This window comes from Martes martes (genome assembly GCF_963455335.1).
Source record: "Martes martes genome assembly, chromosome: 16".
NCBI lineage: Eukaryota > Metazoa > Chordata > Mammalia > Carnivora > Mustelidae > Martes > Martes martes.
This window is the reverse complement of record NC_137904.1, coordinates 2,749,076-2,772,649: the sequence shown is the minus strand read 5'-3', so window position 1 is coordinate 2,772,649 and position 23,574 is coordinate 2,749,076. Positions and strand designations below refer to the sequence as shown.

The following is a 23,574-nucleotide window of genomic DNA, read 5'->3' as shown; positions in this document are numbered from 1 at the left end:
CCGGTCCCTCCCTTCCCAGCGGGGCTCGGGCTCCTGATACCCATCTGGGTGAGTCCGGTCCTGCCAGCCAGAGAGACCGGCTGTGTCAGACGCAGGCAAACAACTATTAGGGTGGGGAGAGGGAGCCCGCAGCGAGCCGGGGCAGCCACCGCGAGCTTCGGGGGAGAGAGGCCAGCAAGCCCCGGAGCATCCAAGAGAGAGCGGGGCTTTCCCTGGGAAGCCTCCCCGCCCCCTGCCTAGCCCCCTCCTCAGGGGCTCGGCAGCCCGACAGCTCAGCCCCGCCTGGCCCGCGCTCCCCTGCTCGGAGGCGGACTGCCTGCTGCTGTGGCCACCTGCCGGGGCATCCTTCCTTCCTCCCCACCATGGCCGTGTACCGCGTGTGTGTGACCACGGGTCCCTACCTGATGGCTGGCACGCTGGACAACATCTCTGTCACCCTGGTGGGCACTTGTGGACAGAGCCCCAAACAGCTGCTGGATCGCCTGGGCAGGGACTTTGCCCCTGGATCTGTAAGTGTGAGAGAGGGAGGAGGGACCCCTGAGGCCCCGTGGGCAGGGGACCCTGAAGGAGGGGAGGGTCATTCCCCCAGGTCATTCCTCCAACCCTGCAGAACTCAGGCGCTGACCTCCTCACCGTCCTATTCTGGTCTCTGGCTTTCCTGGGGAGCCCATCCATTCTACCCGGGCAGGGCTGTGAAGAAGGAAGGGGGGCGGTGCGGGGGGGGGTGTCAGGAGAACTCTACCTGCTTCCTAGCTCCTCCCATCATCCGAGGTGGGCTAGGGCAAGTGGCTCTGCGAGTTGGGGGTTTCCTCTTCTCTGGAGGGGATCTGCTTGCCTCCGCCAGGCCCCACGACGCCAAGGAGGCTGCTGAGGTCCAGGATCCACTCTGCTCAGTCGCCCTGCCTCTGGGAGCTGTGGCTGCTTCTGCCTGGATGAAGGGGTGCTTTTTCCTAATTCATGCAAAGGCCCTGCCTGGCTTAGCGGCCCCCCCGTTTATATGCCAGAGCAGGTGCAGATGCACGCCCGCAAGGTCTAAGGATGCCCCCGCCGTCCCTCCCCTCTCACCTGCTGGCTTCTTGGTCCCCCCAGGTGCAGAAGTACAAGGTCCGCTGCTCCGCGGACCTGGGCGAGCTCTTGTTGCTGCGTCTGCACAAGGAGCGCTACGCCTTCTTCCCCAAGGACTCCTGGTACTGCAGCTGCCTCTGTGTCACGGCCCCCGACGGCACCCGCTCCCACTTCCCCTGCTATCAGTGGATTGAGGGCTACTGCACCATAGAGCTGCGACCAGGAACAGGTGGGCGGGAGGCGTGGGCTGGCGTGGGCTGCAGGAGGCATCCGTGGGGGTCAGGGGGTGGGGGTCTCCTGGTGCCCACCTGCAAGGAATGGGGGGGGTGGGTAGGGTTAGGGTTAGGTGACTGGAACCCAGAGCTCCCAAGTCGATGCTTTCTGAACAAAATTGAGCCTGTAGAGCCCTGGAATTTCGGCAGGGAATTTCTAGGCAATGTCTGCCCCTCTGGGGATGCGAAGACTAGACACACGCACTCTTAGCCGCTCACATGACTCACAGACACAGACACAAATGCAAACATACAGAGCCCCGAGTTGCTTTCGGCTGCTCTGCGCTCCCCAGAGTGAATTTCTCCTGCGCCCAGAGCAGACTTGAGCTGAGAGCAGAGTCACTGGGTGTCGACAGGTGCAGAAGCTGGAAAGGCCTCACCGATGACTACTATGGGCTTTTCCGGTGTGGACAACGTCCCTGTGACGTGCTCTTAGGATTCGCCCTTGCATCTGGGGGGGGCCTTTCAAGGATGCCGAGCTCGAGCTCCTTCAGCATCTGGACCCCCACCCCACGTGTCCTGAGCCATCTGATCCCTAGAGGCATGGCCAGGGCTGGTCCAAGTGTTGACACGAGTGTTGACAAGTGTTGACATCTTAGGGATGAGAGGTGAAATCTCAGCCCCTAGCATTTCTGTCTGTCCACCGCTTCCCAAAATATATTCATGCATCAGTCATTTGTCAAGAGCACGGCTTGGGCACAGTGTTCAGAGCACCACGCTAGGTGCCGGGAATACACAAAATGACTAAAATGTAATTTCTACCCCCAAAGAGTCCTGGGAAGGAGGCAAACATACAATCAGGACGATCGTTATAATTTTGGGGTGAGGTTTCCTTGAGTCCCTTCTGCTGATGAACGTGCAGAGAACATGGGGTATCCCTGTCACTCAGGGGTTGGGTTCAAGGTTAGGGCATTCAGACAAGCTTTGCTGGAGGAGATGTTGTTTGAAAAGACGCGTGTATGATGAGTACTTTTCATTCCCCACAGCAAAAACCATTTGTCAGGACTCCCTTCCCCTCCTTCTGGACCACAGGAGACGGGAGCTCCAGGGCCGACAGGAATGCTACCGGTGAGGGTGGCCTAATTTGACTTCTTTCCCCACCTTTATGCCGATCTCAGCCTCCATCAGACAGTCACTAACTCTGACCTCAGATCCAACCTTGGGGGCCCGGCTCCAACCAGGACCCTCGTGTAACCCTAACTTTCATCTGAGCTTGACACGGAGTCCAGACCCAGAACACCAGTACCAACGATTGTCCCAATAGCGTCAGTGAATCCATACTCATCCCCCTCCCCCGGCTGTCATTGATGGCCCCTGGATGTCAGACATGACCCTGGCCTTGACTGATCTCAGTCCATCGTTAGCCTCAGCGTCCCCCCTAAACCAGCCATGATCTTAATCTCAACGCAGACCTCGCTCTGAACCTGTCTGGATGTTTGCGTCATCCTAAAATGCTACCCCCACCTAAAGCCTAGTGCCTTCAGGGAGAAAATTCTAATTCTTCATCACCTACCCCAGAAAGTGGGTGGTTTCTAGGAGGTTTTTTTTTTTTTTTAATTATATTTATTTGACAGAGAGAGACACAGCAAGAGAGAGAGAACACAAGCAAGGGGAGTGGCGCGGGGGCGGGGGGGGCGGGGGGAGAGGGAGAAGCAGCTTCTCCCTGAGCCCAATGTGGGACTCGATCCCAGAACCCCAGGATCATGACCTGAGCCAAAGGCAGATGCCCAATGACCCAGGCACCCGGTTTCTGGGAGTTTTAATTTAAAAAGCTGAAGTCTATGTTTACCCTAAGTTTGACTAGCCACCCCTGACCTCTTTCCCCCCGGAAGTTGGAAAGTTTACGCCCCTGGCTTCCCCGGGATGATAGACGTCAGCAGCTTTGAGGAGATGGAGACAGACAAGAAGTTTGCCTTGACCAAGATGACACCTCGAGCAGACCAAGGGGACAGGTGAGGGGGGACCCAGGCTGGGGAAGAAGATAGAGGGACGTGAAGTGAAGGCTGGGACGATGGGGACCGGACAGCCGGGAAAGAGGACTGTGGCGGCGATCCAAGAGTGACGGGCGGAATGGGCAGGGGTGGGGGGTGACCCCGAGGGTCTGGCGGGGATGTGGCTTCAAGTGGACAGGGTCGGGCAGGAGTCTGGGGCCAGGGGAGGATCCAGGGAAGGAATGAAGGGGAGTGGGCTGCAGGTCCGTCTGACCGGTGTCTGTCTTTCTGTCTCCCCGCCACCGTCCACAGCAGTGGGAATCGGTACCTGCCTGGCTTCCCCATGAAGATTGACTTCCCATCCCTGATGCACATGGAGCCCAACATTCGCTACTCGGCCACCAAGACGGCCTCCCTGCTCTTCAACGCCATCCCCGCGTGAGGCCACTGCCCTCCCTGCGCTCCTGTCACTCTCCCTTCTGCCTCCACCCTGCCAGCCATATCCACAGCTCTGTTTCTGTACCCCCCACCCCCCCCCGCCGCGTCCCTGGCCTCTCTCTCTGTCCCCTGCCTCCCCCCTCCACTCCAGTCTTCCCCCTCTGTCCCCGGTCTCCCCCCCTCTGTCCCCGGTCTCCCCCACTCCGTCCCGGTCTCCCCTTCTCTGTCCCCGATCTCCCCCTTCTCTGTCTCCAGTCTCTTCCTTCTCTCTCCATTCTCGGACTCCCCATCACCTCCTCTTTGCTCATTTGTCACCCCCGCTCTTTCCAGTCCTCAAATCTATGAAATGAACGAGCACCTTCTCAGGGCAGAGCTTGGTCCCGGGCCCTGTAGGTGGGACCGTTGTTGAACAGGACAGGGAGGCCATGTCCTAAAGCTTTAAGGAAGTGAAGTCAGACCACCTCGTGTTCAGATCCCAGAACCCACACCTTCCAGCTGGGTGACCTCGATCTTCACGTGGCCTCTAAACCACATCCTCATTTGTAAAATGGCAGTAACACCCTTGCCTGCCTCGTAGGTCTGGGGGAGAGTAAGTGAGATGACACCCAGCATAAAACATCTCTCAGTGGATGAGACTGAGTGTTAGGATGTCATCTTCCACCATGAGGAGCTCAGTGTCCCTAGGGAGATGTGTGGCACAGCTAATTAGGAACCCGAGGGGCCTTTAGCAGCTGGAGTCCACAGCTGCGGCTCTAAGTGTGGCTTCTGGAGGGGGTGCGGTCGACCCTCGCGTCCAGAGTCAGCCTGGGGCCAGCAGGGGCCAGCAGGTGGCTCCCGGGAAGGCAGGTGGGACTGAGGCGGGCTTTGGGCCATGGAGAGGAGAGGTGAGCAGAGAGAGGGCCATCCTGGGCAAAGTCGGGTTGGTTTGTCTGGAGCACAGAGAGGCTTGGCTGGCCATCTGTGCAGGGACTGCCTTAGAAGGCCCAGAGGAGTCTGGGGCAAGAGGCTGGGTCCTCTTCCTCGGGCCTTCTGTGCCTGATTGACTGGGAGAAGGAGTAGCGGGAAGAGGGCAGAGGTGGAGTGAGCGGGGAGCCGGGGAGTGTCTGGCCTGGAGCACAAGGTGGTCGCAGGTGGCTCGGGCCTCAGGCCTGGGCAGGGCTGAGGGATCAGGGTCACCTGAGCTGGTCCCTAGATGGACATGTGGGTGGGTCTAGGCAAGGGAAGGCCTGGGAGACCACTAGGACAGCCTGCGTGGGGCTCAGAGGAGGGCCCGTGGGCAGAGGGGGCAGGCATTTGGCAGCCAGGGGATCCGTGGAGGGCAGGGGTGGTAGCTGGGTCTCAGTGTGGGACAATGGCACCAGGGCCTTGGAAAGGGAAGATACTTTCTTTCTCCTTTACTGCCTCTTTGCTTTCTGCCTTTTTTTGTTTTTTAAAGATTATTTATTTTTTAACAGAGAGAGAGAGAGAGGGAGAGATCACAAGTAGGCAGAGAGGCAGGCAGAGAGAGAGGAGGAAGCAGGCTCCCCGCTGAGCAGAGAGCCCGATGCGGGACTCGATCCCAGGACCCTGAGATCATGACCTGAGTGGAAGGTAGAGGCTTAACCCACTGAGCCACCCAGGCACCTGTCTCCTCCTCCTGCTCCTCCTGCTCCTCCTCCCCCTCCTCCCCCTCCTCCCCCTCCCCCTCCCCCTCCTCCTCCCCCTCCTCCCCCTCCCCCTCCCCCTCCTCCTCCTCCTCCTCCTTAACCCACTGAGCCACCCAGGCACCTGTCTCCTCCTCCTGCTCCTCCTGCTCCTGCTCCCCCCCTCCCCCTCCTCCCCCTCCTCCCCCTCCCCCTCCTCCCCCTCCTCCCCCTCCCCCTCCTCCTCCTCCCCCTCCCCCTCCTCCCCCTCCTCCCCCTCCCCCTCCCCCTCCCCCTCCTCCCCCTCCCCCTCCTCCTCCTCCTCCTCCTCCTCCCCCTCCTCCTCTTCCTTCTTCTTCTTCTTCTTCTTTTTTTTTTTTTTAAAGACTTTACTTATTCATTTATTTGAGGGAGAGAACAAGCGGGGGATAAGGGCAGAGGGAGAGGGAGAAGCAGACTCCCCACTGAGCAGGGAGCCAGAGGCGGGAGTCGATCCCAGGACCCTGAGATCATGACCTGAGCCGAAGGCAGAGGCTTCACAGACTGAGCCCCCCAGGCGCCCCCCCTTGCTCTCTGCTTTAACACTGAGCTCCTACCCAGTGTTTCCCCTCTTTGGGGCCTTACAGAACAGGTACTCGGCAAATGCTGTGGACCGAGAGCAGCTCGGGGGACACTCAGGAAGTCGTCCCCGGGGTTGTGAGGTCATGGCACTCACACCCTTTGGGCACCTGAGCACGCGTACCCTGCCTCCCTCCCCCACCGCTTGCCTCAAACCCACCTGGTAGGCGTTGCGTTCCCTTCCATTTGACTCGGTGCAGTCGGTGAGTGATTATTATGAATCGGTATGTCGGGCCCGGGCCAGTCCTGGCCCTAAGGGGCCCACGGTGTCGTGTGTAATAGAGGGTGGCTGGAGGACGTGGATTTACTGTGTCACGCAGGGAGGGAGGAGCGTTTTTGTGGAAGATACACACCAGGTGTGTGTTTACGCGGCGTCCGGCTGTGCTCCGTGGCTTGTGTCTTGTTCACAAGACACACAAGGCACACAAGACTCTGTCTCGGATAGGTTTGATCAAAGGTGGAGAGGAAGGCCCAGCTCCAAAAATTTCAAACAGTACAGACACCCACAAAGTGAAAAGTGCATGGTCCCCCCCAAGTCTGGCGTGCAAAGTACACCTCCGGTTATGATGTGTCGCGAGAAGGCTATATGGTTGGTCGGGACCGCTGGTGGCAGGCGTCCTGGCCAGACAGAGGCCGGCGAAGGTCCGTGACTAGATGGAAGCTTGGAGAAAGGCCAAGTCTCCGTTGAAGACTGGCTGTGTTCACGTGTGGACTCACCCCTGCAGAGCCTCACTGGGCCAGTAGACTTTTCTCGAGGGCGCAATGTTAGGCACCTCTGATCAGGACATTGACCCGGTCGGGTCCCTCCAGGCCTCTAGGCTGGGGGGCACAGTGCCCCAGGCAGCCCAGACCCCACCGTCTCTTCCCCTCCCCCGCAGGTCCTTGGGCATGAAGCTCCGCGGGCTGTTGGACCGCAAGGGCTCCTGGAAGAAGTTGGATGACATCCGGAATATCTTCTGGTGCCACAAGACGGTCACTTCAGGTGCGCAGAGGCAGGCAGATGTCCATCCTCCCCCCGACCCCGTGCTCAGAGCCCTCCGCCCCATCCTGGGAAGGGGCCCTCACGGAGACCGTGGGATTGCAGGATGAGGGGCTCCTGGTTTCCTGGGCAACCACCTCACAGAGTCCCCTTAGGAGCTCATGCCACCTCCCCTTCCTCTGGGAGGGGACAGGAATAGGGGAGTGAGGACCGAGAAATACTCTCCCTGCCTGGGAGACGGTCAAGGGTTGGATCTTGGGAAGTGGTTTCCGGGCCAAGCAGCCCCCTCTCTTGCCCCCTAGAGTATGTTACGGAGCACTGGTGCGAGGACCCCTTCTTCGGGTACCAGTACCTGAACGGCGTCAACCCCGTCATGCTCCACTGCCTCTCCAGTTTGCCCAGCAAGCTGCCCGTCACCAATGACATGGTGGCCCCCTTGCTGGGACCCGACACCTGCCTGCAGACAGAACTAGAGGTGGGTGAGGTGCCATTATGGACAAGGGATGGGTGTGGAGGGGAGCGGTGGGATGGCTGTGTCTGCAGCCCGCCATGCACCTTGGAGTTGGAGTAGATGGGGAGGGGGGCTGGATGGGGCTGGGCATGGCTGGGAGCCTGAGGGGAGGCTTGGGGGATGGTACACGTCAGCGGGACGGCATGGAAGAGAAGACCCTGCCTGTGTTCTGGGGCCTCCAAGATCCACAGTCCTGGGGCCCAAAGAAAGCGACTTTAGGACAGGTGGAAGGCAGTGCCACTGGATACAAGAGAACAGTCGTGGAGACCGGGAGCTCGGAGGGCGTGGGGGGAGATGATCATCGGTCTCTCCCGGGCAGCCAAGCCCTCAGGCAGCCTCCAGGAGGCTGGAGATGGGGCAGTCGGTTCTCAGTGTGTGGTCGTTTTCCTGTTGTGGGATATACTGACAGGGCCACTGAGTTGAGAGAGCAGGAAGGACCAGGTATGGGGGCGCCTGGGAGAGGACGCCAGCTTCCCCGGGTGGGAGGTGCCGCACCAGGGACTCAGCTGGACCTCATTCCGGACATTCTGGGGAGGGCGGGGCACCGAGCTCCGGCCGGGAGTGCAGGCACCGAGCATTACTGAGGCCCCGGCTGGGGTGGCAGTGGGCGGAGGACAGAGAGGGCAGCGCAGCGCGGGTCGGAGGGCGCTGTGAGCCTGTGGGTGGCTTCCCCAGAGGGGGAACATTTTCCTAGCCGACTACTGGATCCTGGCCGAGGCCCCCGTCCACTGCCTCAACGGCCGCCCCCAGTACGTGGCCGCCCCGCTCTGCCTGCTGTGGCTCAACCCGCAGGGGGCGCTGGTGCCCCTGGCCATCCAGGTGAGAGCCGGGACGGGATGCGGGGGCGGGATGCCGGGGCGGGCGCAGGAGCGCGCTAGCAGTCTCGAGCCTCACCCCCTTATTATTCTGGGGCGCAGCTCAGCCAGACCCCCGGGCCCGACAGCCCCATCTTTCTGCCCACGGACTCTTACTGGGACTGGCTGCTGGCCAAGACGTGGGTGCGCAACTCCGAGTTCCTGGTGCACGAGAACAACACGCACTTTCTGTGCACGCATCTGCTGTGCGAGGCCTTCGCCATGGCCACGCTGCGCCAGCTGCCGCTCTGCCATCCGATCTACAAGGTCTGTGGGCCCCCCCCCCCGGGCCGGGGCCGGAGCGGGCGGGCCGGTTCGGCCTGCTCCCCTGACCTTCGGCTCCTGTGCGCTCATCCCGCCCGCAGCTCCTGCTCCCGCACACTCGCTACACGCTGCAGGTGAACACCATCGCGCGGGCCACGCTGCTCAACCCCGAGGGCCTCGTGGACAAGGTGCGGCCTCCGCCCCCGGCCCCCCGCGCGCTCCGCCTCTGAAGCCCCGCCCCGGGGACGCTTTGCCCCGCCCACAGGCCTCTTCGGCCCCCAATCCCGCCTCGCCGTCCCCGCCAGCCCCATCCCACAAGCCCCGCCTCTCCCCTCGGCTTCCCCGACTTGCCCCGCCCACGAACCCGGGCCCCGCCCCCTCAGGCCTCTGAAGTCTCCCCGAGGTGGGCAGGGCAGCCCCCTGGATCGCTCCCCCCGCGGCCCCTGCGCCGGCGTCACTGCTTTCTTTCAGTCACCCGATACCTCAGGAATTTCTCCCAGGCACGTAGTAGGGCTGCCGCTTCCGCGGCGCGCGTCAGTCCCCGTGGGGGGGTTTGATCCGTCGTCTTGGACTCCCTGATTAGCCTCCCCTGGGCTGAGTCCCCAGCCTCGTCTCGTCCCCAAGTCCCCAAGCCGGGCTGTGTTGCGTGTTCTCAGGTCACCTCGGTTGGGAGACAAGGCCTCCTCTACCTCATAAGCACGGCTCTGGCCCACTTCACCTACACCGATTTCTGCCTTCCGGACAGCGTGCGGGCCCGCGGCGTCCTGGCCATCCCCAACTACCACTACCGGGACGACGGCCTGAGGATCTGGGCGGCCATTGAGAGGTGCGGGGTGCGGGCCCGGGACCCTGTAGCCAGTCTGGCCCCACCAGGGCCTCCTGGCTGGGGCCGGGGGCGGGGCAGTGTGGACCCCTGTTCTCGTGCCGGCTGGAGCGTTTGGGGCTGGGGGTTGTGGGTGCTTCAGGCCCCCGCAGGGAGCTCCCGCAGGGTGAGAATTGGGATTGGGGTCCTCGATGAAATGACTGCAGGCTTGGGAGGGGCTGGGTTGTGTATGCACACGGCAGCAGAGAAAGGAGAGAACAGGGTGTCCAGAGGAACTGGGTGGGGGAGCAGGTGCAGCAGTGAGGTGTGGGCCGGGACCCCCAGGCTCTCCTCAGTGCACTCCCCACTCCCAGACCCCTGGGTGGGAAGGAGGCCCATAGCACCCGTGGCTCAGGAGTCCCCAAACCTGGGCCTTCAGACACTGGACACTGGCTGTCTGGCTCTCCCCAGCCTGAGTGGCACTGGGCTTTGGATTTCTGGCCAGGCCCGAGCCCAAGGTCTCCCCCGTGGCACTAGCATCTCTTTCCTGCAGCTTTGTCTCAGAAATCGTGGGCTACTATTACCCCGGCAACACGTCTGTGCAGCAGGACTCGGAGCTGCAGGCCTGGGTCGGCGAGATCTTTGCTCGGGCCTTCCTGGGCCGGGAAAGCTCAGGTATCCCATCCCCCACCCGCCAGCTCCCAAAGACCCGGTGTTCCCTCTGGCCTCACCTGTTACCTGCTTCTTATTTAGGGACAAGCCTTTGAAGTACATCCTATTATTAGCCCCGCTGAACAGATGAGGAACCGGCATAGGGAAGGCTTTGCAGATAGGGGCAGAGGCGGGATCCAGAGCCGGCTCTCACGGTCTCCAAAGTCCTTGCTCGCGGCCACTGCTCTGTGACCCTCTGGTTCGTCCTCGACCTTTACTTGAGCCTGTCCATTCCCTGCTGCCTGCAGAGCTAGGTGGATGTGTCCCATCATGTGGTAGGAGCTGTCTCCAGCCTCAAAGTTTGAGGATTCTGGAACCTTCTCTGGTACTTCCTCATGCTTGTCCCACCAGGTGGCCCCTCTAGCCACCAGCCTCTTTCATTGTTTTTGGCCTCATGGAGGGACGTGGTCCTGCTGCCGCCTGGTTCTTCCCTACTAACACCTAACACTAACGTCCCCCCTTCTTCTGACACTACCTGAGAGGCTTTTGAGACCCACTGACACGACACCACTGACCCCCTCTTCCGCCTCCTTTGCTTACCCTCAGCAGACCATCCCTTCCTTATGTCCTCCCTTAGCCCCAGGGAGGAAACTTCCTCCCAGGCCTCTGCCACGACCCCATCCCAGCTACTGGCTTGTCCCAACTGGGTCTGTCTCCTCTCTACCCTCCCGTAATGGAGTGATCCCTTCTCCCACGTCTCCTCTGCTGCTGATTCCAGACTTGGAAAGCCCCCTGCCCCCCATTCCCTGAAGAACTTTCCATTTTCGGGGCTGTCTCATTGTCACCCTTGAGACCGGCACACAAAAACTACCAGCTACAGGTTCTGAGACTTCTTTGCTCCCTTTAAACAACAAATTCTAAACATAGAGTAGAGAGTATAACGTAACGAACACCCACTCACCCACCGCCCAGATTCAACAAGCACTCATTTGATTATTCTCTTGCTTTTGCTTATTGCTGAAGTCTTTTAAATTACACCCATTTCATATTTTACTCCAAATCCATAGGCAACTCAAAAAAAATGTTTTTCTACAGAACCACAATACTGTCATCACACTCGACAAAATTGACGATAAACTCCAATATGGACCCATAGAGGGAGACACAGACTCCCCGCTGAGCATGGAGTCCCACACGGGGCTCGATCCCAAGACCCTGAGATCATGACCTGAGCCAGAAACAGACACTTAACCAACTGAGCCACCCGGGTCTCTCTTTTGGGTTTCTCTCTTTTTTTTTTTCTTTGAGATTTTATTTATTTACTTGACAGAGAGGGAGATCACAAGTAAAGTAGGCGGAGAGGCAGGCGGGGGTGGGGGGGGGTGGGAGTGGGGAAGCAGGCTCCCGGCTGAGCGGAGAGCCTGTTGCGGGGCTCCATCCCAGGACTCCGAGATCATGACCCAGGCCCCTGAGATCATGACCTGAGCTGAAGGCAGAGGCTTAACCAACCGAGCCACCCAGGCATCCCCCCTTTTGGATCTTTAAAGGATGAACCGCCCCTTGCTTTGCAAGCCCACTGTTAATCCTGGGATGACCTGATCCTGACGGCTTCCTCCCCCTGCCCAGGGCTTTTTTTTTTTTTTTTTTTCCTCTTTGGGACTGTTTCTTATTTAAGACCTGGGGCAGCGGGGGGTCTAATTACTGCTGGCTGACTCTCCTATCTTAACTGTATTCAACCTGTCTCTGACTCAGTACCTCAGAGCATTCTCCGGACGACACCTGCAAGCTTATCGGAGTTCAAGGCGAGGCACACTCATTAATTAACTTCAGTCAGTGCAACTTTTGCTTCCATATTTCACGGGGAACAAATTAACAACAGGAGCTACAGAAAAATTCCCACAGAGGACCTAACTTCCTCTGCCTTTTAATCTCAGCCCTTCCAGGTTAGACTATCTACCGCGAAGGGAACATCCAGAAAATTCCCCCGGACTCCCAGTCAGACGCCTGGTCTTTCCCCCACCGCTCTGCATCCTGACTGCAAACCCTGAAGCCATCTTTGGCTCCCACTCTGTCTTCCTGTTTGCCTAAATCCAGTTGGGTGACCAATTCCTCTTGTCGTCCTCCTGTCCCCCTGTCACCACCCCATCCCGTTTCCCATAGTGTGGCAGCTGCTTCTCCATAGGACTCACCGTGCCCAGCCTCTTGCTGCCTGCCCATCCGGTCTGTGGGGCCACCGCCCTCACAGTCCTCCGGAATTGTCCCCAGAATCTGCGTGGCCTGGCCCATGCCGCGGCCTCGCCTCCGATAAGGACCCTCCCTGCCCCTTTGCCTTGCCGATGCCTCATTCCTTCCGGCTCTGCCTTCTTACCTTCTCAGGCATTCACTCCTGTCAACCAATAATTACTGGGCCCTCAGTGTTAAGTATTGTTCCCGCGGCCGGGGTTCAGCAGTGAACGTGACAGACGGAACTCCTGGCCTTCACTGAGCTTCCCATTCTGGCGGGGAGATTCGGAGAATCAACAAACACATATGTCAGGGGGTGGGCTAGGAGCGTTCAGGAAGAGGAAACAGCACGTTGAGGTAGAGGGAGTTATTTCGGATAGGTGGTCCGGGAAGGCCTCTCGGAGGAGGTGACGTTTGACCAGAGAGCTAAAAGAAGTGAGAGCGCTAGTTCTGCAAATAACTGGTTTTCGCAAGGGGGTGACGAGATCGGATGTGTGTTTCTAAAGGATCGTCGCTCTGGCTGTCGGGGGCGGGGGTGGTGGTGTGGAAGCAGGTGGGTTCATGCAAGAGTGACATGATGGGGACCGGGAGGTTGTGAGACGGGATTGGCTTCTGGAAGTATTGCCGGATATGCGCGGCGTGAGATAAAAAGAGGAAAGAGCACACAGGCTGTGGTCTGAGCGACTGGATAGAGCCACCGGAATGGGACCACAGTGGGCAGGACGGGTCTGGGGAGTGTGCGGGGGAGGGGGCCAAGCATCAGGGTTTGCAGGTGTGTCGTCTGAGAGGTGGCACAGACACCCATCTTGGAGCATCAGGGGGGCACCCGCAATTATGCCCGCGGCTTCATCTAGAATTCGGGGGCCAGGCGGAGCGGGAGGTGTGAATTTGGGAGTCATCGGCCTGTGGGAAGCAGTCAAAGCCGTTGATTTTGGACGAGAGCAGTGATGTAGAGAGGAGAGGACTCAGAGCTGAGCCTGAAAATGCCTTCTTCCTCTGTCATCTTTTTCCCATCCAGAGCTCACCCACTCTTCTCTTCCTGCAGGGACGCCTCCCCTAAGCGCTTCAGCCCCAGGGTCTGTTTCTGCCCTGCCTGTACTCTCCTTGGAGAGCCGAGCCCTGGTCTTGGAGCCCCCTTCTGCTTCCATCACTGTGAACTTATGAGTCACGAACTCTGGTCACCTGCCTTTGTCCCTAAGCCCAGCTGTTGCGACGTTCTGCCATTGGGTGCTTGGACAAGTCTTGGTGAACTGGGTAGAATTAGGTCGTTAAGTGCTGGGGCGCCTGGTAGTTCAGTCTATTGGGCATCCGGCTCTTGGTTTCAGCTCAGGTCATGATCTCGGGGTTCCCGGCATCAAGCCCCATGTCAGGCTCCACGCTCGGTGGGAAGATTTTCTCTCTCCCTCTCCCTCTGCCCCTACCCCCATTCTCATTCTCTCAAATAAATAAATAAATAAATCTTAAAAGATCATTAAGTGTTATCAGGGGCTGCAGATAGACGTGGGGAGAAGAGCCACATTGGCTGTCAGCTTGAACTTGGCTCTTTCCTTGTGAGCTCTGCTGGCTGGGCATTTTGTGGTCCGATCCCGGTAGCCAGCCCCTATCCTGACCCCCTTCAGAGACCACAACCCTTGGTGATGACCGTCCCTAACCTCAGCCCAGCCCTAATCTTAGTCAAAAGACAATAGTGGCCAAATGCTCATCCCTCTCGTCCTCACTCTCCCCTTGCGGTGAGCCCCAGCCCCAAGCTGCCCCTAGGAATCCGGTCCCCTCCCTCCACACCCTTTTCCCTTCCTCCCACACCCAGGCTTCCCACGCCGACTGTGCACTCCAGGAGAGCTGGTGAAGTTCCTCACTGCCGTCATCTTCAACTGCTCCGCCCAGCACGCCGCTGTCAACAGTGGGCAGGTGAGGTGGCAGGGGGCAGGCTTGGGGGCACTGGACTATGCAAGGCTGGGCTCGGCCCTGGACGTGAGGCCAGAGTTGGGACTGAGAGCCTGGGTGGGTCAGGGTTGGGGTGGGTTTACGATTGCGGCTGAGGTTGGGTGGTGACTGGGTGGAGTGGAGGAGTGAAGGGTCAGTGTCGGATGAGGTCTGGGTGGAGTGGGGTTCAGGGTTGTAATGGTGACTCCAGCTGGTGTTTTGTTGGGAAGAAAACCTATAGGGCCTGTCCTGGTAAGGACACAGCCAAGGGGAGTATCAGGCCGCACTGGGTGGCATGCCAGCTCTTTGGTTCTGCTCCTTCCTTGGTGATTCACTCCACCTAGTCCAAGAACACTGGGTGGGGAGTGACAAGGGGTGAGCCTCCTACCCCACTTCTGGAATTTACTACCCTGTACCCCGTCCCCCTTCCCATTCCTCCTTCCTTGCGTTTCTCAACTGCGAGACGTGGGATGGTAGGAGCAGGATCGGGAATGATGAAGGAGCTGGTTCTCCCCCTCTGGCCAGCTGACTCAACGGGGTGGGGTCTCTACAGCATGACTTTGGGGCCTGGATGCCCAATACCCCATCATCCATGAGGCAGCCTCCACCCCAGACCAAGGGCACCGCCACCCTGAAGAGTTACCTAGACACCCTCCCAGAAGTGAATGTCACCTGTAACAACCTTCTCCTCTTCTGGTTGGTCAGCCAGGAGCCCAAAGACCAGGTGTGTACGGGGTATGGGATGGGATGGGGGTGGGGGTTTACAGGGCCTGGGCAGTGACAGTGGTGGTAACTGTTCCAGGGGGGCTTGGGGACTGAGTGCTGTCATTTATGCCCATTGCTGAGCTTGTCTTGGATTCCTTGGTTTCTTCAGGAAATGAGAGTTGGGTCCCCAAAGACATACATTGAAACAAATACCAGTTTAGTGGGTCCCCAAAGACATACATTGAAACAAATTTGCCAGTTTACCAATTCACCCACCCATCTGTCCATCCATCCATCCATCCATCCATCCAACCATCCATCCTTCCACCCACTTCTTCATCCACCAACCATTCATCCATTAACTGTTCATCCATTCATCTAAATATTCACCACACGTTATTTTGGGGACTCCCTACGTGTCAAGATGGCACCAGGCACCAGACATATAAAGCTGAATGAGACCTTCCTGCCTTCTGGAATCCAACAGTCTAGTTGAGGAGACACAAAGGAACATGAACAAGGGCATCACAGTGTTGTAGGAATCATTTATGCACAAATGTGTACTTCATGAGCATTTGCAATGTGTCAGACAGTGGTGGGCAGATATGAACCCTATCCTCATGAGCTTAGTCTCGTAATAGAGGTGAGAATGGGGACTTGTGGAACCTGACTGAGTCTGGGCAAACCCAGGAAGGCTTCTTGGAGGAAATGACATCAAAGCTGAAACCTGCAGGTCAAGTAAGAGCTCGGCAGACAAAGGAAGGGCCGGGTTAGTTTCTAGGCAGGAGGAAGGACACAACCAAGTGAAATGAAGTGAAGGTGAGTCCGTTGGTGTGTTGGTAGGATTGCAAGTGGTTCAGTGCGGGCACAGCCTTCATTCAGAGGAGGACGGGGAATCCCTGAAGAGCTTTAAGCCCCCCGGGGTGACATGGCTGAATCTGTGTTTTAGCAAGAGCACCTCTGTGGCTGTGTGGATGGTTGAGGGGGCAGTTCTAGGCAGGAGCAGGCAAGGAGGCTGTCAGGTCGGCTTGGTCAGGAGAGCAGCCCCTTGATCGTCAATTACCAATATTTCTATTAACACGTGGGGTCATCTGTCCCGCCTCTGCCCTCCTGGTCTTGTTCACAAGCCCTCTGACGTCACAGGAATGTCATTTCTCATGCTTGACACCTTTCGGTGCAGATGTGTGTTATCTTCCTAACAAGTTTTAATTACCATCTCACGGCCTGGGAATGCCAGGAACTTGTCCCTGGATCCTGCTCCTTTCTGGTCCCATTTCTCAAGGACCTGGAGATGTTCTTTTTTTTTTTTTTTCATTATAAAGGAAAACACTCTGTTTTGGTTTTTTTTTTTTTAAGATTTTATTTATTTATTTGACAGACATAGAGATCACAAGTAGGCAGAGAGGCAGGCAGAGAGAGAGGAGGAGGCAGGCTCCCTGCTGAGCAGAGAGCCCGATGTGGGGCTCGATTCCAAGACCCTGAGATCATGACCTGAGCCGAAGGCAGAGGCTTTAACGCACTGAGCCACCCAGACACCCCAACACCCTGGTTTTTGTTTTGTTTTGTTTTTTGTCTACTTGCAGAATATTACTATTCCCAATACTTTCACTCATTCCTTCTAGCCACTGAATGTGTGTGGGACCAGCAGGTGTCAGATAATTTAACTCCGTTCTGACACTCTCTTTGCAGAGAGTGTCGGGTCCCATGGATTCAGACTGAGTCCCACAAGATGCCAACCCCCTCTGATGCCAACCGTAAGCCTAGGTGTTTCTGACCCACCAGCTAAAAATCAGAGGTTTCTACAACAACGCCCCCCACCCCCAGCCCCAGGTTTGGTCATTTGCTGTACCAGCTCACAGAACTCAGGGAAGACCGTTTACCTATTAGATTACTGGTTTATTATAAAAGGACGTAGCTCCAAACAGCCAGAGATGCGGTGGGCAAGGTGTGTGGGAGTGGGTGCAGGGCTGACTGGCCCTCCCTGGCTTCCCCACCCTCCCCGCACCTCCCCATGTGCCCCAGCCAGGAAGCTCTCCAGTCCCCTGCTGCTAGGGTTTTTCTGTCTCCTTATTACCTAGGGGCCATTGATTGAATCATTTGACCACTGAGGATTAAGTCAACCTCCAGCCCCACTCTCCTCCCTGGAGGTTGGGGGTTGGAGATGAAAGTTCCAACCCTCTAATCACAAGGCTGGCTTTCCTGGCAACCGCCCCCATCCTTAGGGGCTTTCCAGAAGTCACCAAATGAAATGTAAACCCAGGTGTGGTTGAAAGGGCCTTATTATGATAACAAAATACTTTTAACACTCAAACGCTTACAAAATTGTAAGGGTTTTAGGAGCTCTGTGCCAGGAATGGGAGGAAGGCTAAATTTATGCTCCTTTTTTTTTTTTTTTAAGATTTTTTATTTAGTTATTTGACAGAGAGAGAGAGAGCGAGAGAGGGAACACAAGCAGGGGCAGTGGGAGAGGGAGAAGCAGGCTGCCCTTGGAGCAGGGAGCCCAACGTGGGTCTCAATCCCAGAACCCTGGGATCATGACCTGAGCTGAAGGCAGACGCTAATGACTGAGCCACCCAGGTGCGCCCCCCCCCCGCAAATGTACATTCCTTACTGTAAACCACAACATCACAGTGGTGAGGCATGGTAGGCAAGAGGTTGAGGGTGGAGGGCTCCTTCCTAGAAGCCAGTGGGGGGTCCAACCTAGAAAATGACAACAATAGCAAAAAGAACAATAACAGTAGCTATTGCTTCTTGGAGGATCTAGCATGTCTCAGTCATTAAATCAGATGGCTTATGTATGCTATTTTTAAATACGAAGTAAGTAAGGAGCTTTGTTTAAAATGCTTAGTACAGTGCCTAACATATAGGTGTTCAATAGATGGTAGTTCCTTTTTTTTTAAGATTTAAAAAAAATTTTTTTAAAGAGTTTATTTATTTATTTGGCAGAGATCACAAGTAGGCAGAGAGGCACGCAGAGAGAGGAAAAGGGGGAAGCAGGCTCCCCGCTAAGCAGAGAGACTGATGCGGGGCTCAATCCCAGTACTGGGGCTCAATCCCAGGATCCTGGGATCATGACCTGAGCTGAAGGCAGAGGCTTTACCCACGCAGGTGCCCCCCCTTTAAAAAAATTTTTTTTAAAGATTTTATTTATTTGACAAACAGAGATCACAGTAGGCAGAGAGGCAGGCAGAGAGAGAGGAGGAAGCAGTCTCCCTGCCGAGCAGAGAGCCTAACGCAGGACTTGATCCCAGGACCCTGGGATCACGACCCGAGCCGAAAGCAGAGGCTCCAACCCACTGAGCCACCCAAGTTCCCCACAGGTGCCCCCTTTAAAAAAAAAATTTTAAGTAAACTCTACCCCCCTACGTGGGGCTCCAACTCACAACCCTAGGATCAAGAGTCACACGTTCCACCAGTGGAACTGGCCAGGCACCCCAAATGGTAGTTGCATTTTACAGGGAAGAAAACTAAGCAAGTTGGTTCAGAGACGCTAAGTACGTTCGTTGCGCAAGGTCACAGAGCTAGTACGCAGGCTTTTAACCCAGCCCGTCATGTTCCTGTATTCTGCTTTTTGGACAGCTACAATATCGTTTTATTTTTATTTATTTATTTATTTGAGAGAGAGAGAGAGAGAGAGAGATCACAAGTAGGCAGAGAGGCAGGCAGTGGTGGGGGGTGGGGAGGCAGGCTCCCCACTGAGCAGAGAGCCTGATGCAGGGCTCCATCCCAGGACCCTGAGATCAGGACCCGAGCCAAAGGCAGAGGCTTAACCCACTGAGCCACCCAGGTGCCCCTACACTATCGTTTTAGAAGTTAGATGTCAATCCGGTAAATAAGACATAAAACTGATTCTTTGAAAAGATCAATAAAATAAAGAAACCAGAGACAATCCCAATCAAGAGAGATGAGAGACAAGAGAGAGACCAATGTACAACATTTGGGAGGAGCGGAAAAGCAAACAGCCAATAATTGAGAAGGTTGAAGAAATTAAAAGAAAACACGACTTGCAGTTTTGGAAATCGAGGTGAAAGAGATGATTTTCTAGGAAAATGATAAAGAAAAATTGACACCAGAAGAGATGAAAACCACACATACATGGAAAAAGGTGTAAAAAGTCTGATCCCCCTTCTTGCAAAGGGGGATTCTACTCAACCTTCAAGGACCAAGTCATTCCTAAATCACTCAAACTTCTCGAAAGTATAGAAAAAAAGTGGACACTCCCAAATCATGTTACTGGGACCCTTGATACCCGCAGCTGGCCAAGGTAATGCCGTTAAGAAGGGAAGTTGAGTGGGTCTCCGGTAGAAAGTCCCAGTCCCAGATCCACACTTCCCCCGGTGTGACCCTGGATGTGTAATCAGGCCTCTCCAAGCCTCAGTTTCTTTATCTGTAAAGTGGGAATGATAAGAGCACCTGTCTAACAGGATTGTTGCGCTGTCATGATAGCCCATGTCAAGGGCTTGCAACGTCTTAGCTGTAATTAAGAAAATGAAATTATAAACGTGTTCCACTTAGCTGCAAAGATCTTAAAAATACATCATTAGCCAATGAAGGCCAATACTACATAGTAAGACAATAATATGCCACACTGAGGTCTCGTTTATTCTAGGAATGAGAGGAATGAGAGGTCGGTTCACCCTGATGAAATCTAACGATGTAATTTATTACATCAATAAAGTAACACCATATAATCATCTCAATACGTGAAAGAAACATTTGGGAAGTACGGACAGTCATTACTGATGAACACTCAGTGTAAAGTGAAACTCCCATACCACCTTTTAAAGATTTTATTTATTTGCTAGAGAGAGAGCGCATAAGCAGGGGGAGCGGAAGAGGGAGAAGCAGGCTCTCCCCCCGAAGCAGGGAGCCCGATGCGGGGCTCGATCCCAGAGCTGGGATCATGACCTGAGCCAAAGGCAGATGCTTTAAGACTGAGCCCCCCAGCGCCCCTGGAAGGGACCCTTAAAGATGTCTGGTCCAAGGCCTGCACTTCCCGGTGCAGAAACGGTCTCCAAGCGGGACTGTCAGGCAGAGGGCTACCAGCAGAGGGAGCACTAGCCTCGGGCTGACCATTCCGGCCAGCTCGCCCCCGCCCCCCCGCCGCCCCCCGGGGTTGTAGGGTGTCGGGTCTGCTCTGCGCAGCTCCCCGGAGTGGGGAATAGTGGCTGTCCTGGGTGAAGCCCTTGGAGCCACCGTGACTGTGCGGTGGCCAACGTGGTCCTTCACTCTCCTTCATCTCATCCCCAACGTCCTCCTGACCGCCACCTGGTTTTTTTCCAGCGGCCCCTGGGCACCTACCCCGACGAGCACTTCACGGAGGAGGCCCCTCGGCGGAGCATCGCCGCCTTCCAGAACCGCCTGGCCCAGATCTCGCGGGAGATCCGGGAGCGGAACCAGGGGCTGGAGCTGCCCTACGCCTACCTGGACCCTCCCCTCATCGAGAATAGTGTGTCCATCTGACCCCCTCCTCCCTCTACCCTGGAAGAAAGCCTCCAGCGCCAGCACAGGAGGAGGGCCGGCTTGTCAGGGTCCTCTCCTACCCGCTCAGCCGGACTTGCGCGGCACCTGGGGGCTTCTCCACCCAGGGTGGTGCTGGCCTCCTACAGGTGGGCCCTGAGCGGTGAGGGACCCGCACAGCAGCGTCCAGGGTGAGAAGTCGCTGCCTAAGGTCGAGGGCACAGCAGGTCCCTGGAGAGAAAGGCAGCCCATCACCCCGTGCTCTACTTGGGGCAGGCTCCTAACTTTCCTCTCCTGTGGGAACCTACCTCCTCCCATTGGGAACCCCACAGGGACTCTGAGCTCCCCCTTCCTGTACCCCCCCCCCCGTCCTCAAACTTTTCCTCTTACCTTCCAGCTTTCTTCCAAACCTAAGATCAACCAGTCTAACTTCCCTCTCTGGAAGAGCCTGGAAAACTGGGGTCCCCGGTGACCCCATCAGCATCATTAAGGAGAGGGTTAGAATTAGAGCTCAACTTCCACGGACGTCTAGCTGCAGGCCAGGGAGTCTGGGTGTGTGCGGGGACCCTCCCCAGCCCTTGTCCTGTCCCCTCCCTGCTGTTTTCCTGTCCTTGAGCCCAATGAATTTAATAAAGTCCAACATATTTGGCTCACATTTCATTTTTGGTTTGGGGTGTGTGTGTGTGGGGGGGGATGGGACGGGGTGGGAGGAGGAGGGAGAAGCAGGGAGTTCTTGGACCGTCTGTTCTGGAGACAGGGGCCTCCCAGCTCAACCCAGCACCTAGCCGGGCCCCGCCCGCCTTCCTGCCTTCATATCCCAGAGTGTGTCACCCATCCGGAGGCGAGGGGATATCCAGACTCACGGGGCCGATAGGAAAAAAGCAGGTGCTTTGCAAACCCTGAGAATCCAGCTACTGGGTGTGGGAGTCATTATCGCTGCCCCTAGGATCTGGTTACTTTTCTGGACGCGGGGAAGACTCAGTCTCTGGGCCTCTAGTGGTTGGGTGGAGTCAGGACGAGCTCTGGTCAACCAGCTCCATGGGGAAGGGATCCGCGGGATGTGGGTCCCCTCCGGCCCGGGGCACTTAGTCACTTGCATGAGACCCTCTAGAGCTCCTGTCTCTCTGCCTCTGCTGTTCTAGAAGCCTACGTGGAGACGGGATAGCCATCCGCTGGTGTCTCGGAGGGACCAGGACAGAGCTCCCCTGCTGACCCGGGCTAGGCGAGGAGCTGAGCGAGAATACACTTCCGTGGGTCCCACCACTGATTTTGGACGGTTTGTGGTTGCAGGATTACCAATGCAGATGGCAGTCTGGGGCGTCTGATGTCCTCCCTTGCAGCTCTGAAGCCCTTAGAAATAGAGACCTGGGGCGCCTGGAGGACTCAGGCAGTGAAGCCTCTGCCTTCGGCTCAGGTCATGATGCTGGGATCCTAGGACTGAGGCCCGCATCAGGCTCCTTGCTTGGCAGAAGACCTGCTTCTCCCTCTCCCTCTGCCTCTCCCCCCGGCTCATGCTCTCTCTCTCCCCCTCTCTCTCAAATAAATAAATAAAATCTTAAAGAAAGAAAGAAAGGAAGAAAGAAAGAAAGAAAGAGAGAGAGATCTGTGCGGCCCTCAGCTCAGTCATGCGTACCTTCTCAGTCCACAGCCACCCAATGACCCCTTCCCTGTGTCCCGTTTCCCCTGACTTTGGATCCGGCCCCTTTACCTCCTCTGCCTCCAGAGTCAAATTCTGTGCCTGACCAACCCTGGTCACGGCCTCTCTCTGGCCAGAGTCGCTGTGTCTTCGGCCAGGGACCCGGGAATGGTTCCTCCACCCCTCCATTGCTGGTGGGAGGGGAATACGTCCCATGGCTTCTCTGTTGCCATAACTGGTGACCCATGCAGAGAGTCCCCTGGGCGAGGGCTTTGCTAGGCTGCAGAGTCTCCCGGCCCTGCGCCAGACCACTGCCTGGCTCGTTCTCCCATTTAGTGGGGAGCCTCCAGCTGCCTTGACCTTGGACGCCAGGGTTGAGGATGACGGGAGGTGCTGGCCGAGCTACGTCAGCCCCACGAGAACCCAGGGACCGAACTTCCTCTCCAAAATGGTCATCCTTGGCCCCCGCTGTGCCCAAACTCCAGAGCAGCCATGGTCCTACAGATCCCTTTCCCTGTCGCCTTCAGGCCCAAGAATCCTCTCCCCACCACCGTTCAGCCAAACCCCTTCTCCGGCTGCCTCTGGGGAGAGGGGATGAGGGCTGGGGGTGGAGAAGGACAGTCTGGGGCCATGTCGCAGGTGGGGTTCCCACCTCCTGCCCCTGTGATCCCCGGAGGAGCAGCCCCGTGCCAGGCTGCAGGAGCAGGGGTGCCTGGGAATGTCTCACCTGCAGGTTCCGACCTGAGAATTTAGCCAAATCCCCAGACTCTGTGCACCTTAGAACCAAATCAAAGTGGGGCGCCTGGGTGGCTCAGTGCGGTAAGCGTCTGCCTTTGGCTCAGGGAATGATCCTGGGGTCCTGGGATTGAACCCCGTGTGGCGCTCCCTGCTCCCTGGGGAGCCTGCTCCTCCATCTCCCTCTGCCCCTCCCCTCAAATAAGGAAATAAAACCTAAAAAAAAAAAATAGAAAATAAACCAAGATCAAAGGACTAAGACCTAGCCAGAGGCACCCCTGTGTGGCCGGGACTGTGGCGGAGGCTGGATGGTCCGGCCCCTTACGCCCGGGCCTTGAGAAGCTCGCCAGCCTCTTCTCCCAGCTGGTGTTGAGCAAGTCCTCAACCTCAGTGGCCCCACGTGGCAGATGAACGGGAGGCACAAGAAGACCTGGAAAGTCCCTTCCAGTGCTGGCACTCTAGGATACACTTGCCTCAAGCCTCCCGTGTCCTAGATGCCGTTCCCTGTTGGGTGGGGAGCCCGGGAGACAGACAGCAAGCCCAGGAACAAATGAATCCTTCCAGAGCCCGCAGGTGGGGCTGGGAACAGGGCGCCCGTGTTAGCAGGACTGGGGGTGGGGTGACACTGAGGTCTGGTGGTCCTGGAGAGCCACTCGCGGGGCAGGTGCCTGGCTAGCTGAGACTGGGATCAGAGCAAACCACTAGAGACAGCCCAGTGGGGAGGTGCGGGAAGGTGCGGGGGGGGGGGGTGCGGTGCTGTTACAGACCACGTGCTCAAGGAACAGAGGGCCAGAGTTGCTGGGATAGGGTGACAGAGGGGTGGATGGACGTTGGTCACCCACAGTCCTGACGTCCACGCTGCGTCCTTGGATTCGATTCTAAGGG

The 23,574-nt window shown here is 57.0% G+C and overlaps 1 protein-coding gene across 1 annotated transcript; it reads left to right on the top strand.

Annotated features, from left to right (window-relative positions):
- Positions 1-322: 322 nt before the first annotated feature.
- ALOXE3 (arachidonate epidermal lipoxygenase 3) lies at positions 323-20,978 on the top strand. The gene is made up of 15 exons (XM_080826744.1): positions 323-509; positions 1,090-1,294; positions 2,324-2,405; positions 3,170-3,289; positions 3,581-3,706; positions 6,825-6,928; positions 7,228-7,400; positions 8,112-8,255; positions 8,354-8,557; positions 8,656-8,742; positions 9,211-9,380; positions 9,910-10,031; positions 14,038-14,138; positions 14,707-14,877; positions 20,142-20,978. The coding sequence occupies exons 1-15, from the start codon at positions 363-365 to the stop codon at positions 20,319-20,321; spliced, it is 2,136 nt and encodes a 711-aa protein (XP_080682870.1). The 5' UTR covers positions 323-362; the 3' UTR covers positions 20,322-20,978.
- The last annotated feature ends 2,596 nt before the right edge of the window (positions 20,979-23,574 follow it).

Coding starts and splice junctions, on each gene's coding strand:
- ALOXE3 (XM_080826744.1), top strand. CDS start 363: ATGGCCGTGTACCGCGTGTGTGTGACCACGGGTCCCTACCTGATGGCT. Junction 1,295..2,323: donor AGAGCTGCGACCAGGAACAG/GTGGGCGGGAGG, acceptor CATTCCCCACAG/CAAAAACCATTTGTCAGGAC. Junction 8,558..8,655: donor TCTGCCATCCGATCTACAAG/GTCTGTGGGCCC, acceptor TCCCGCCCGCAG/CTCCTGCTCCCGCACACTCG.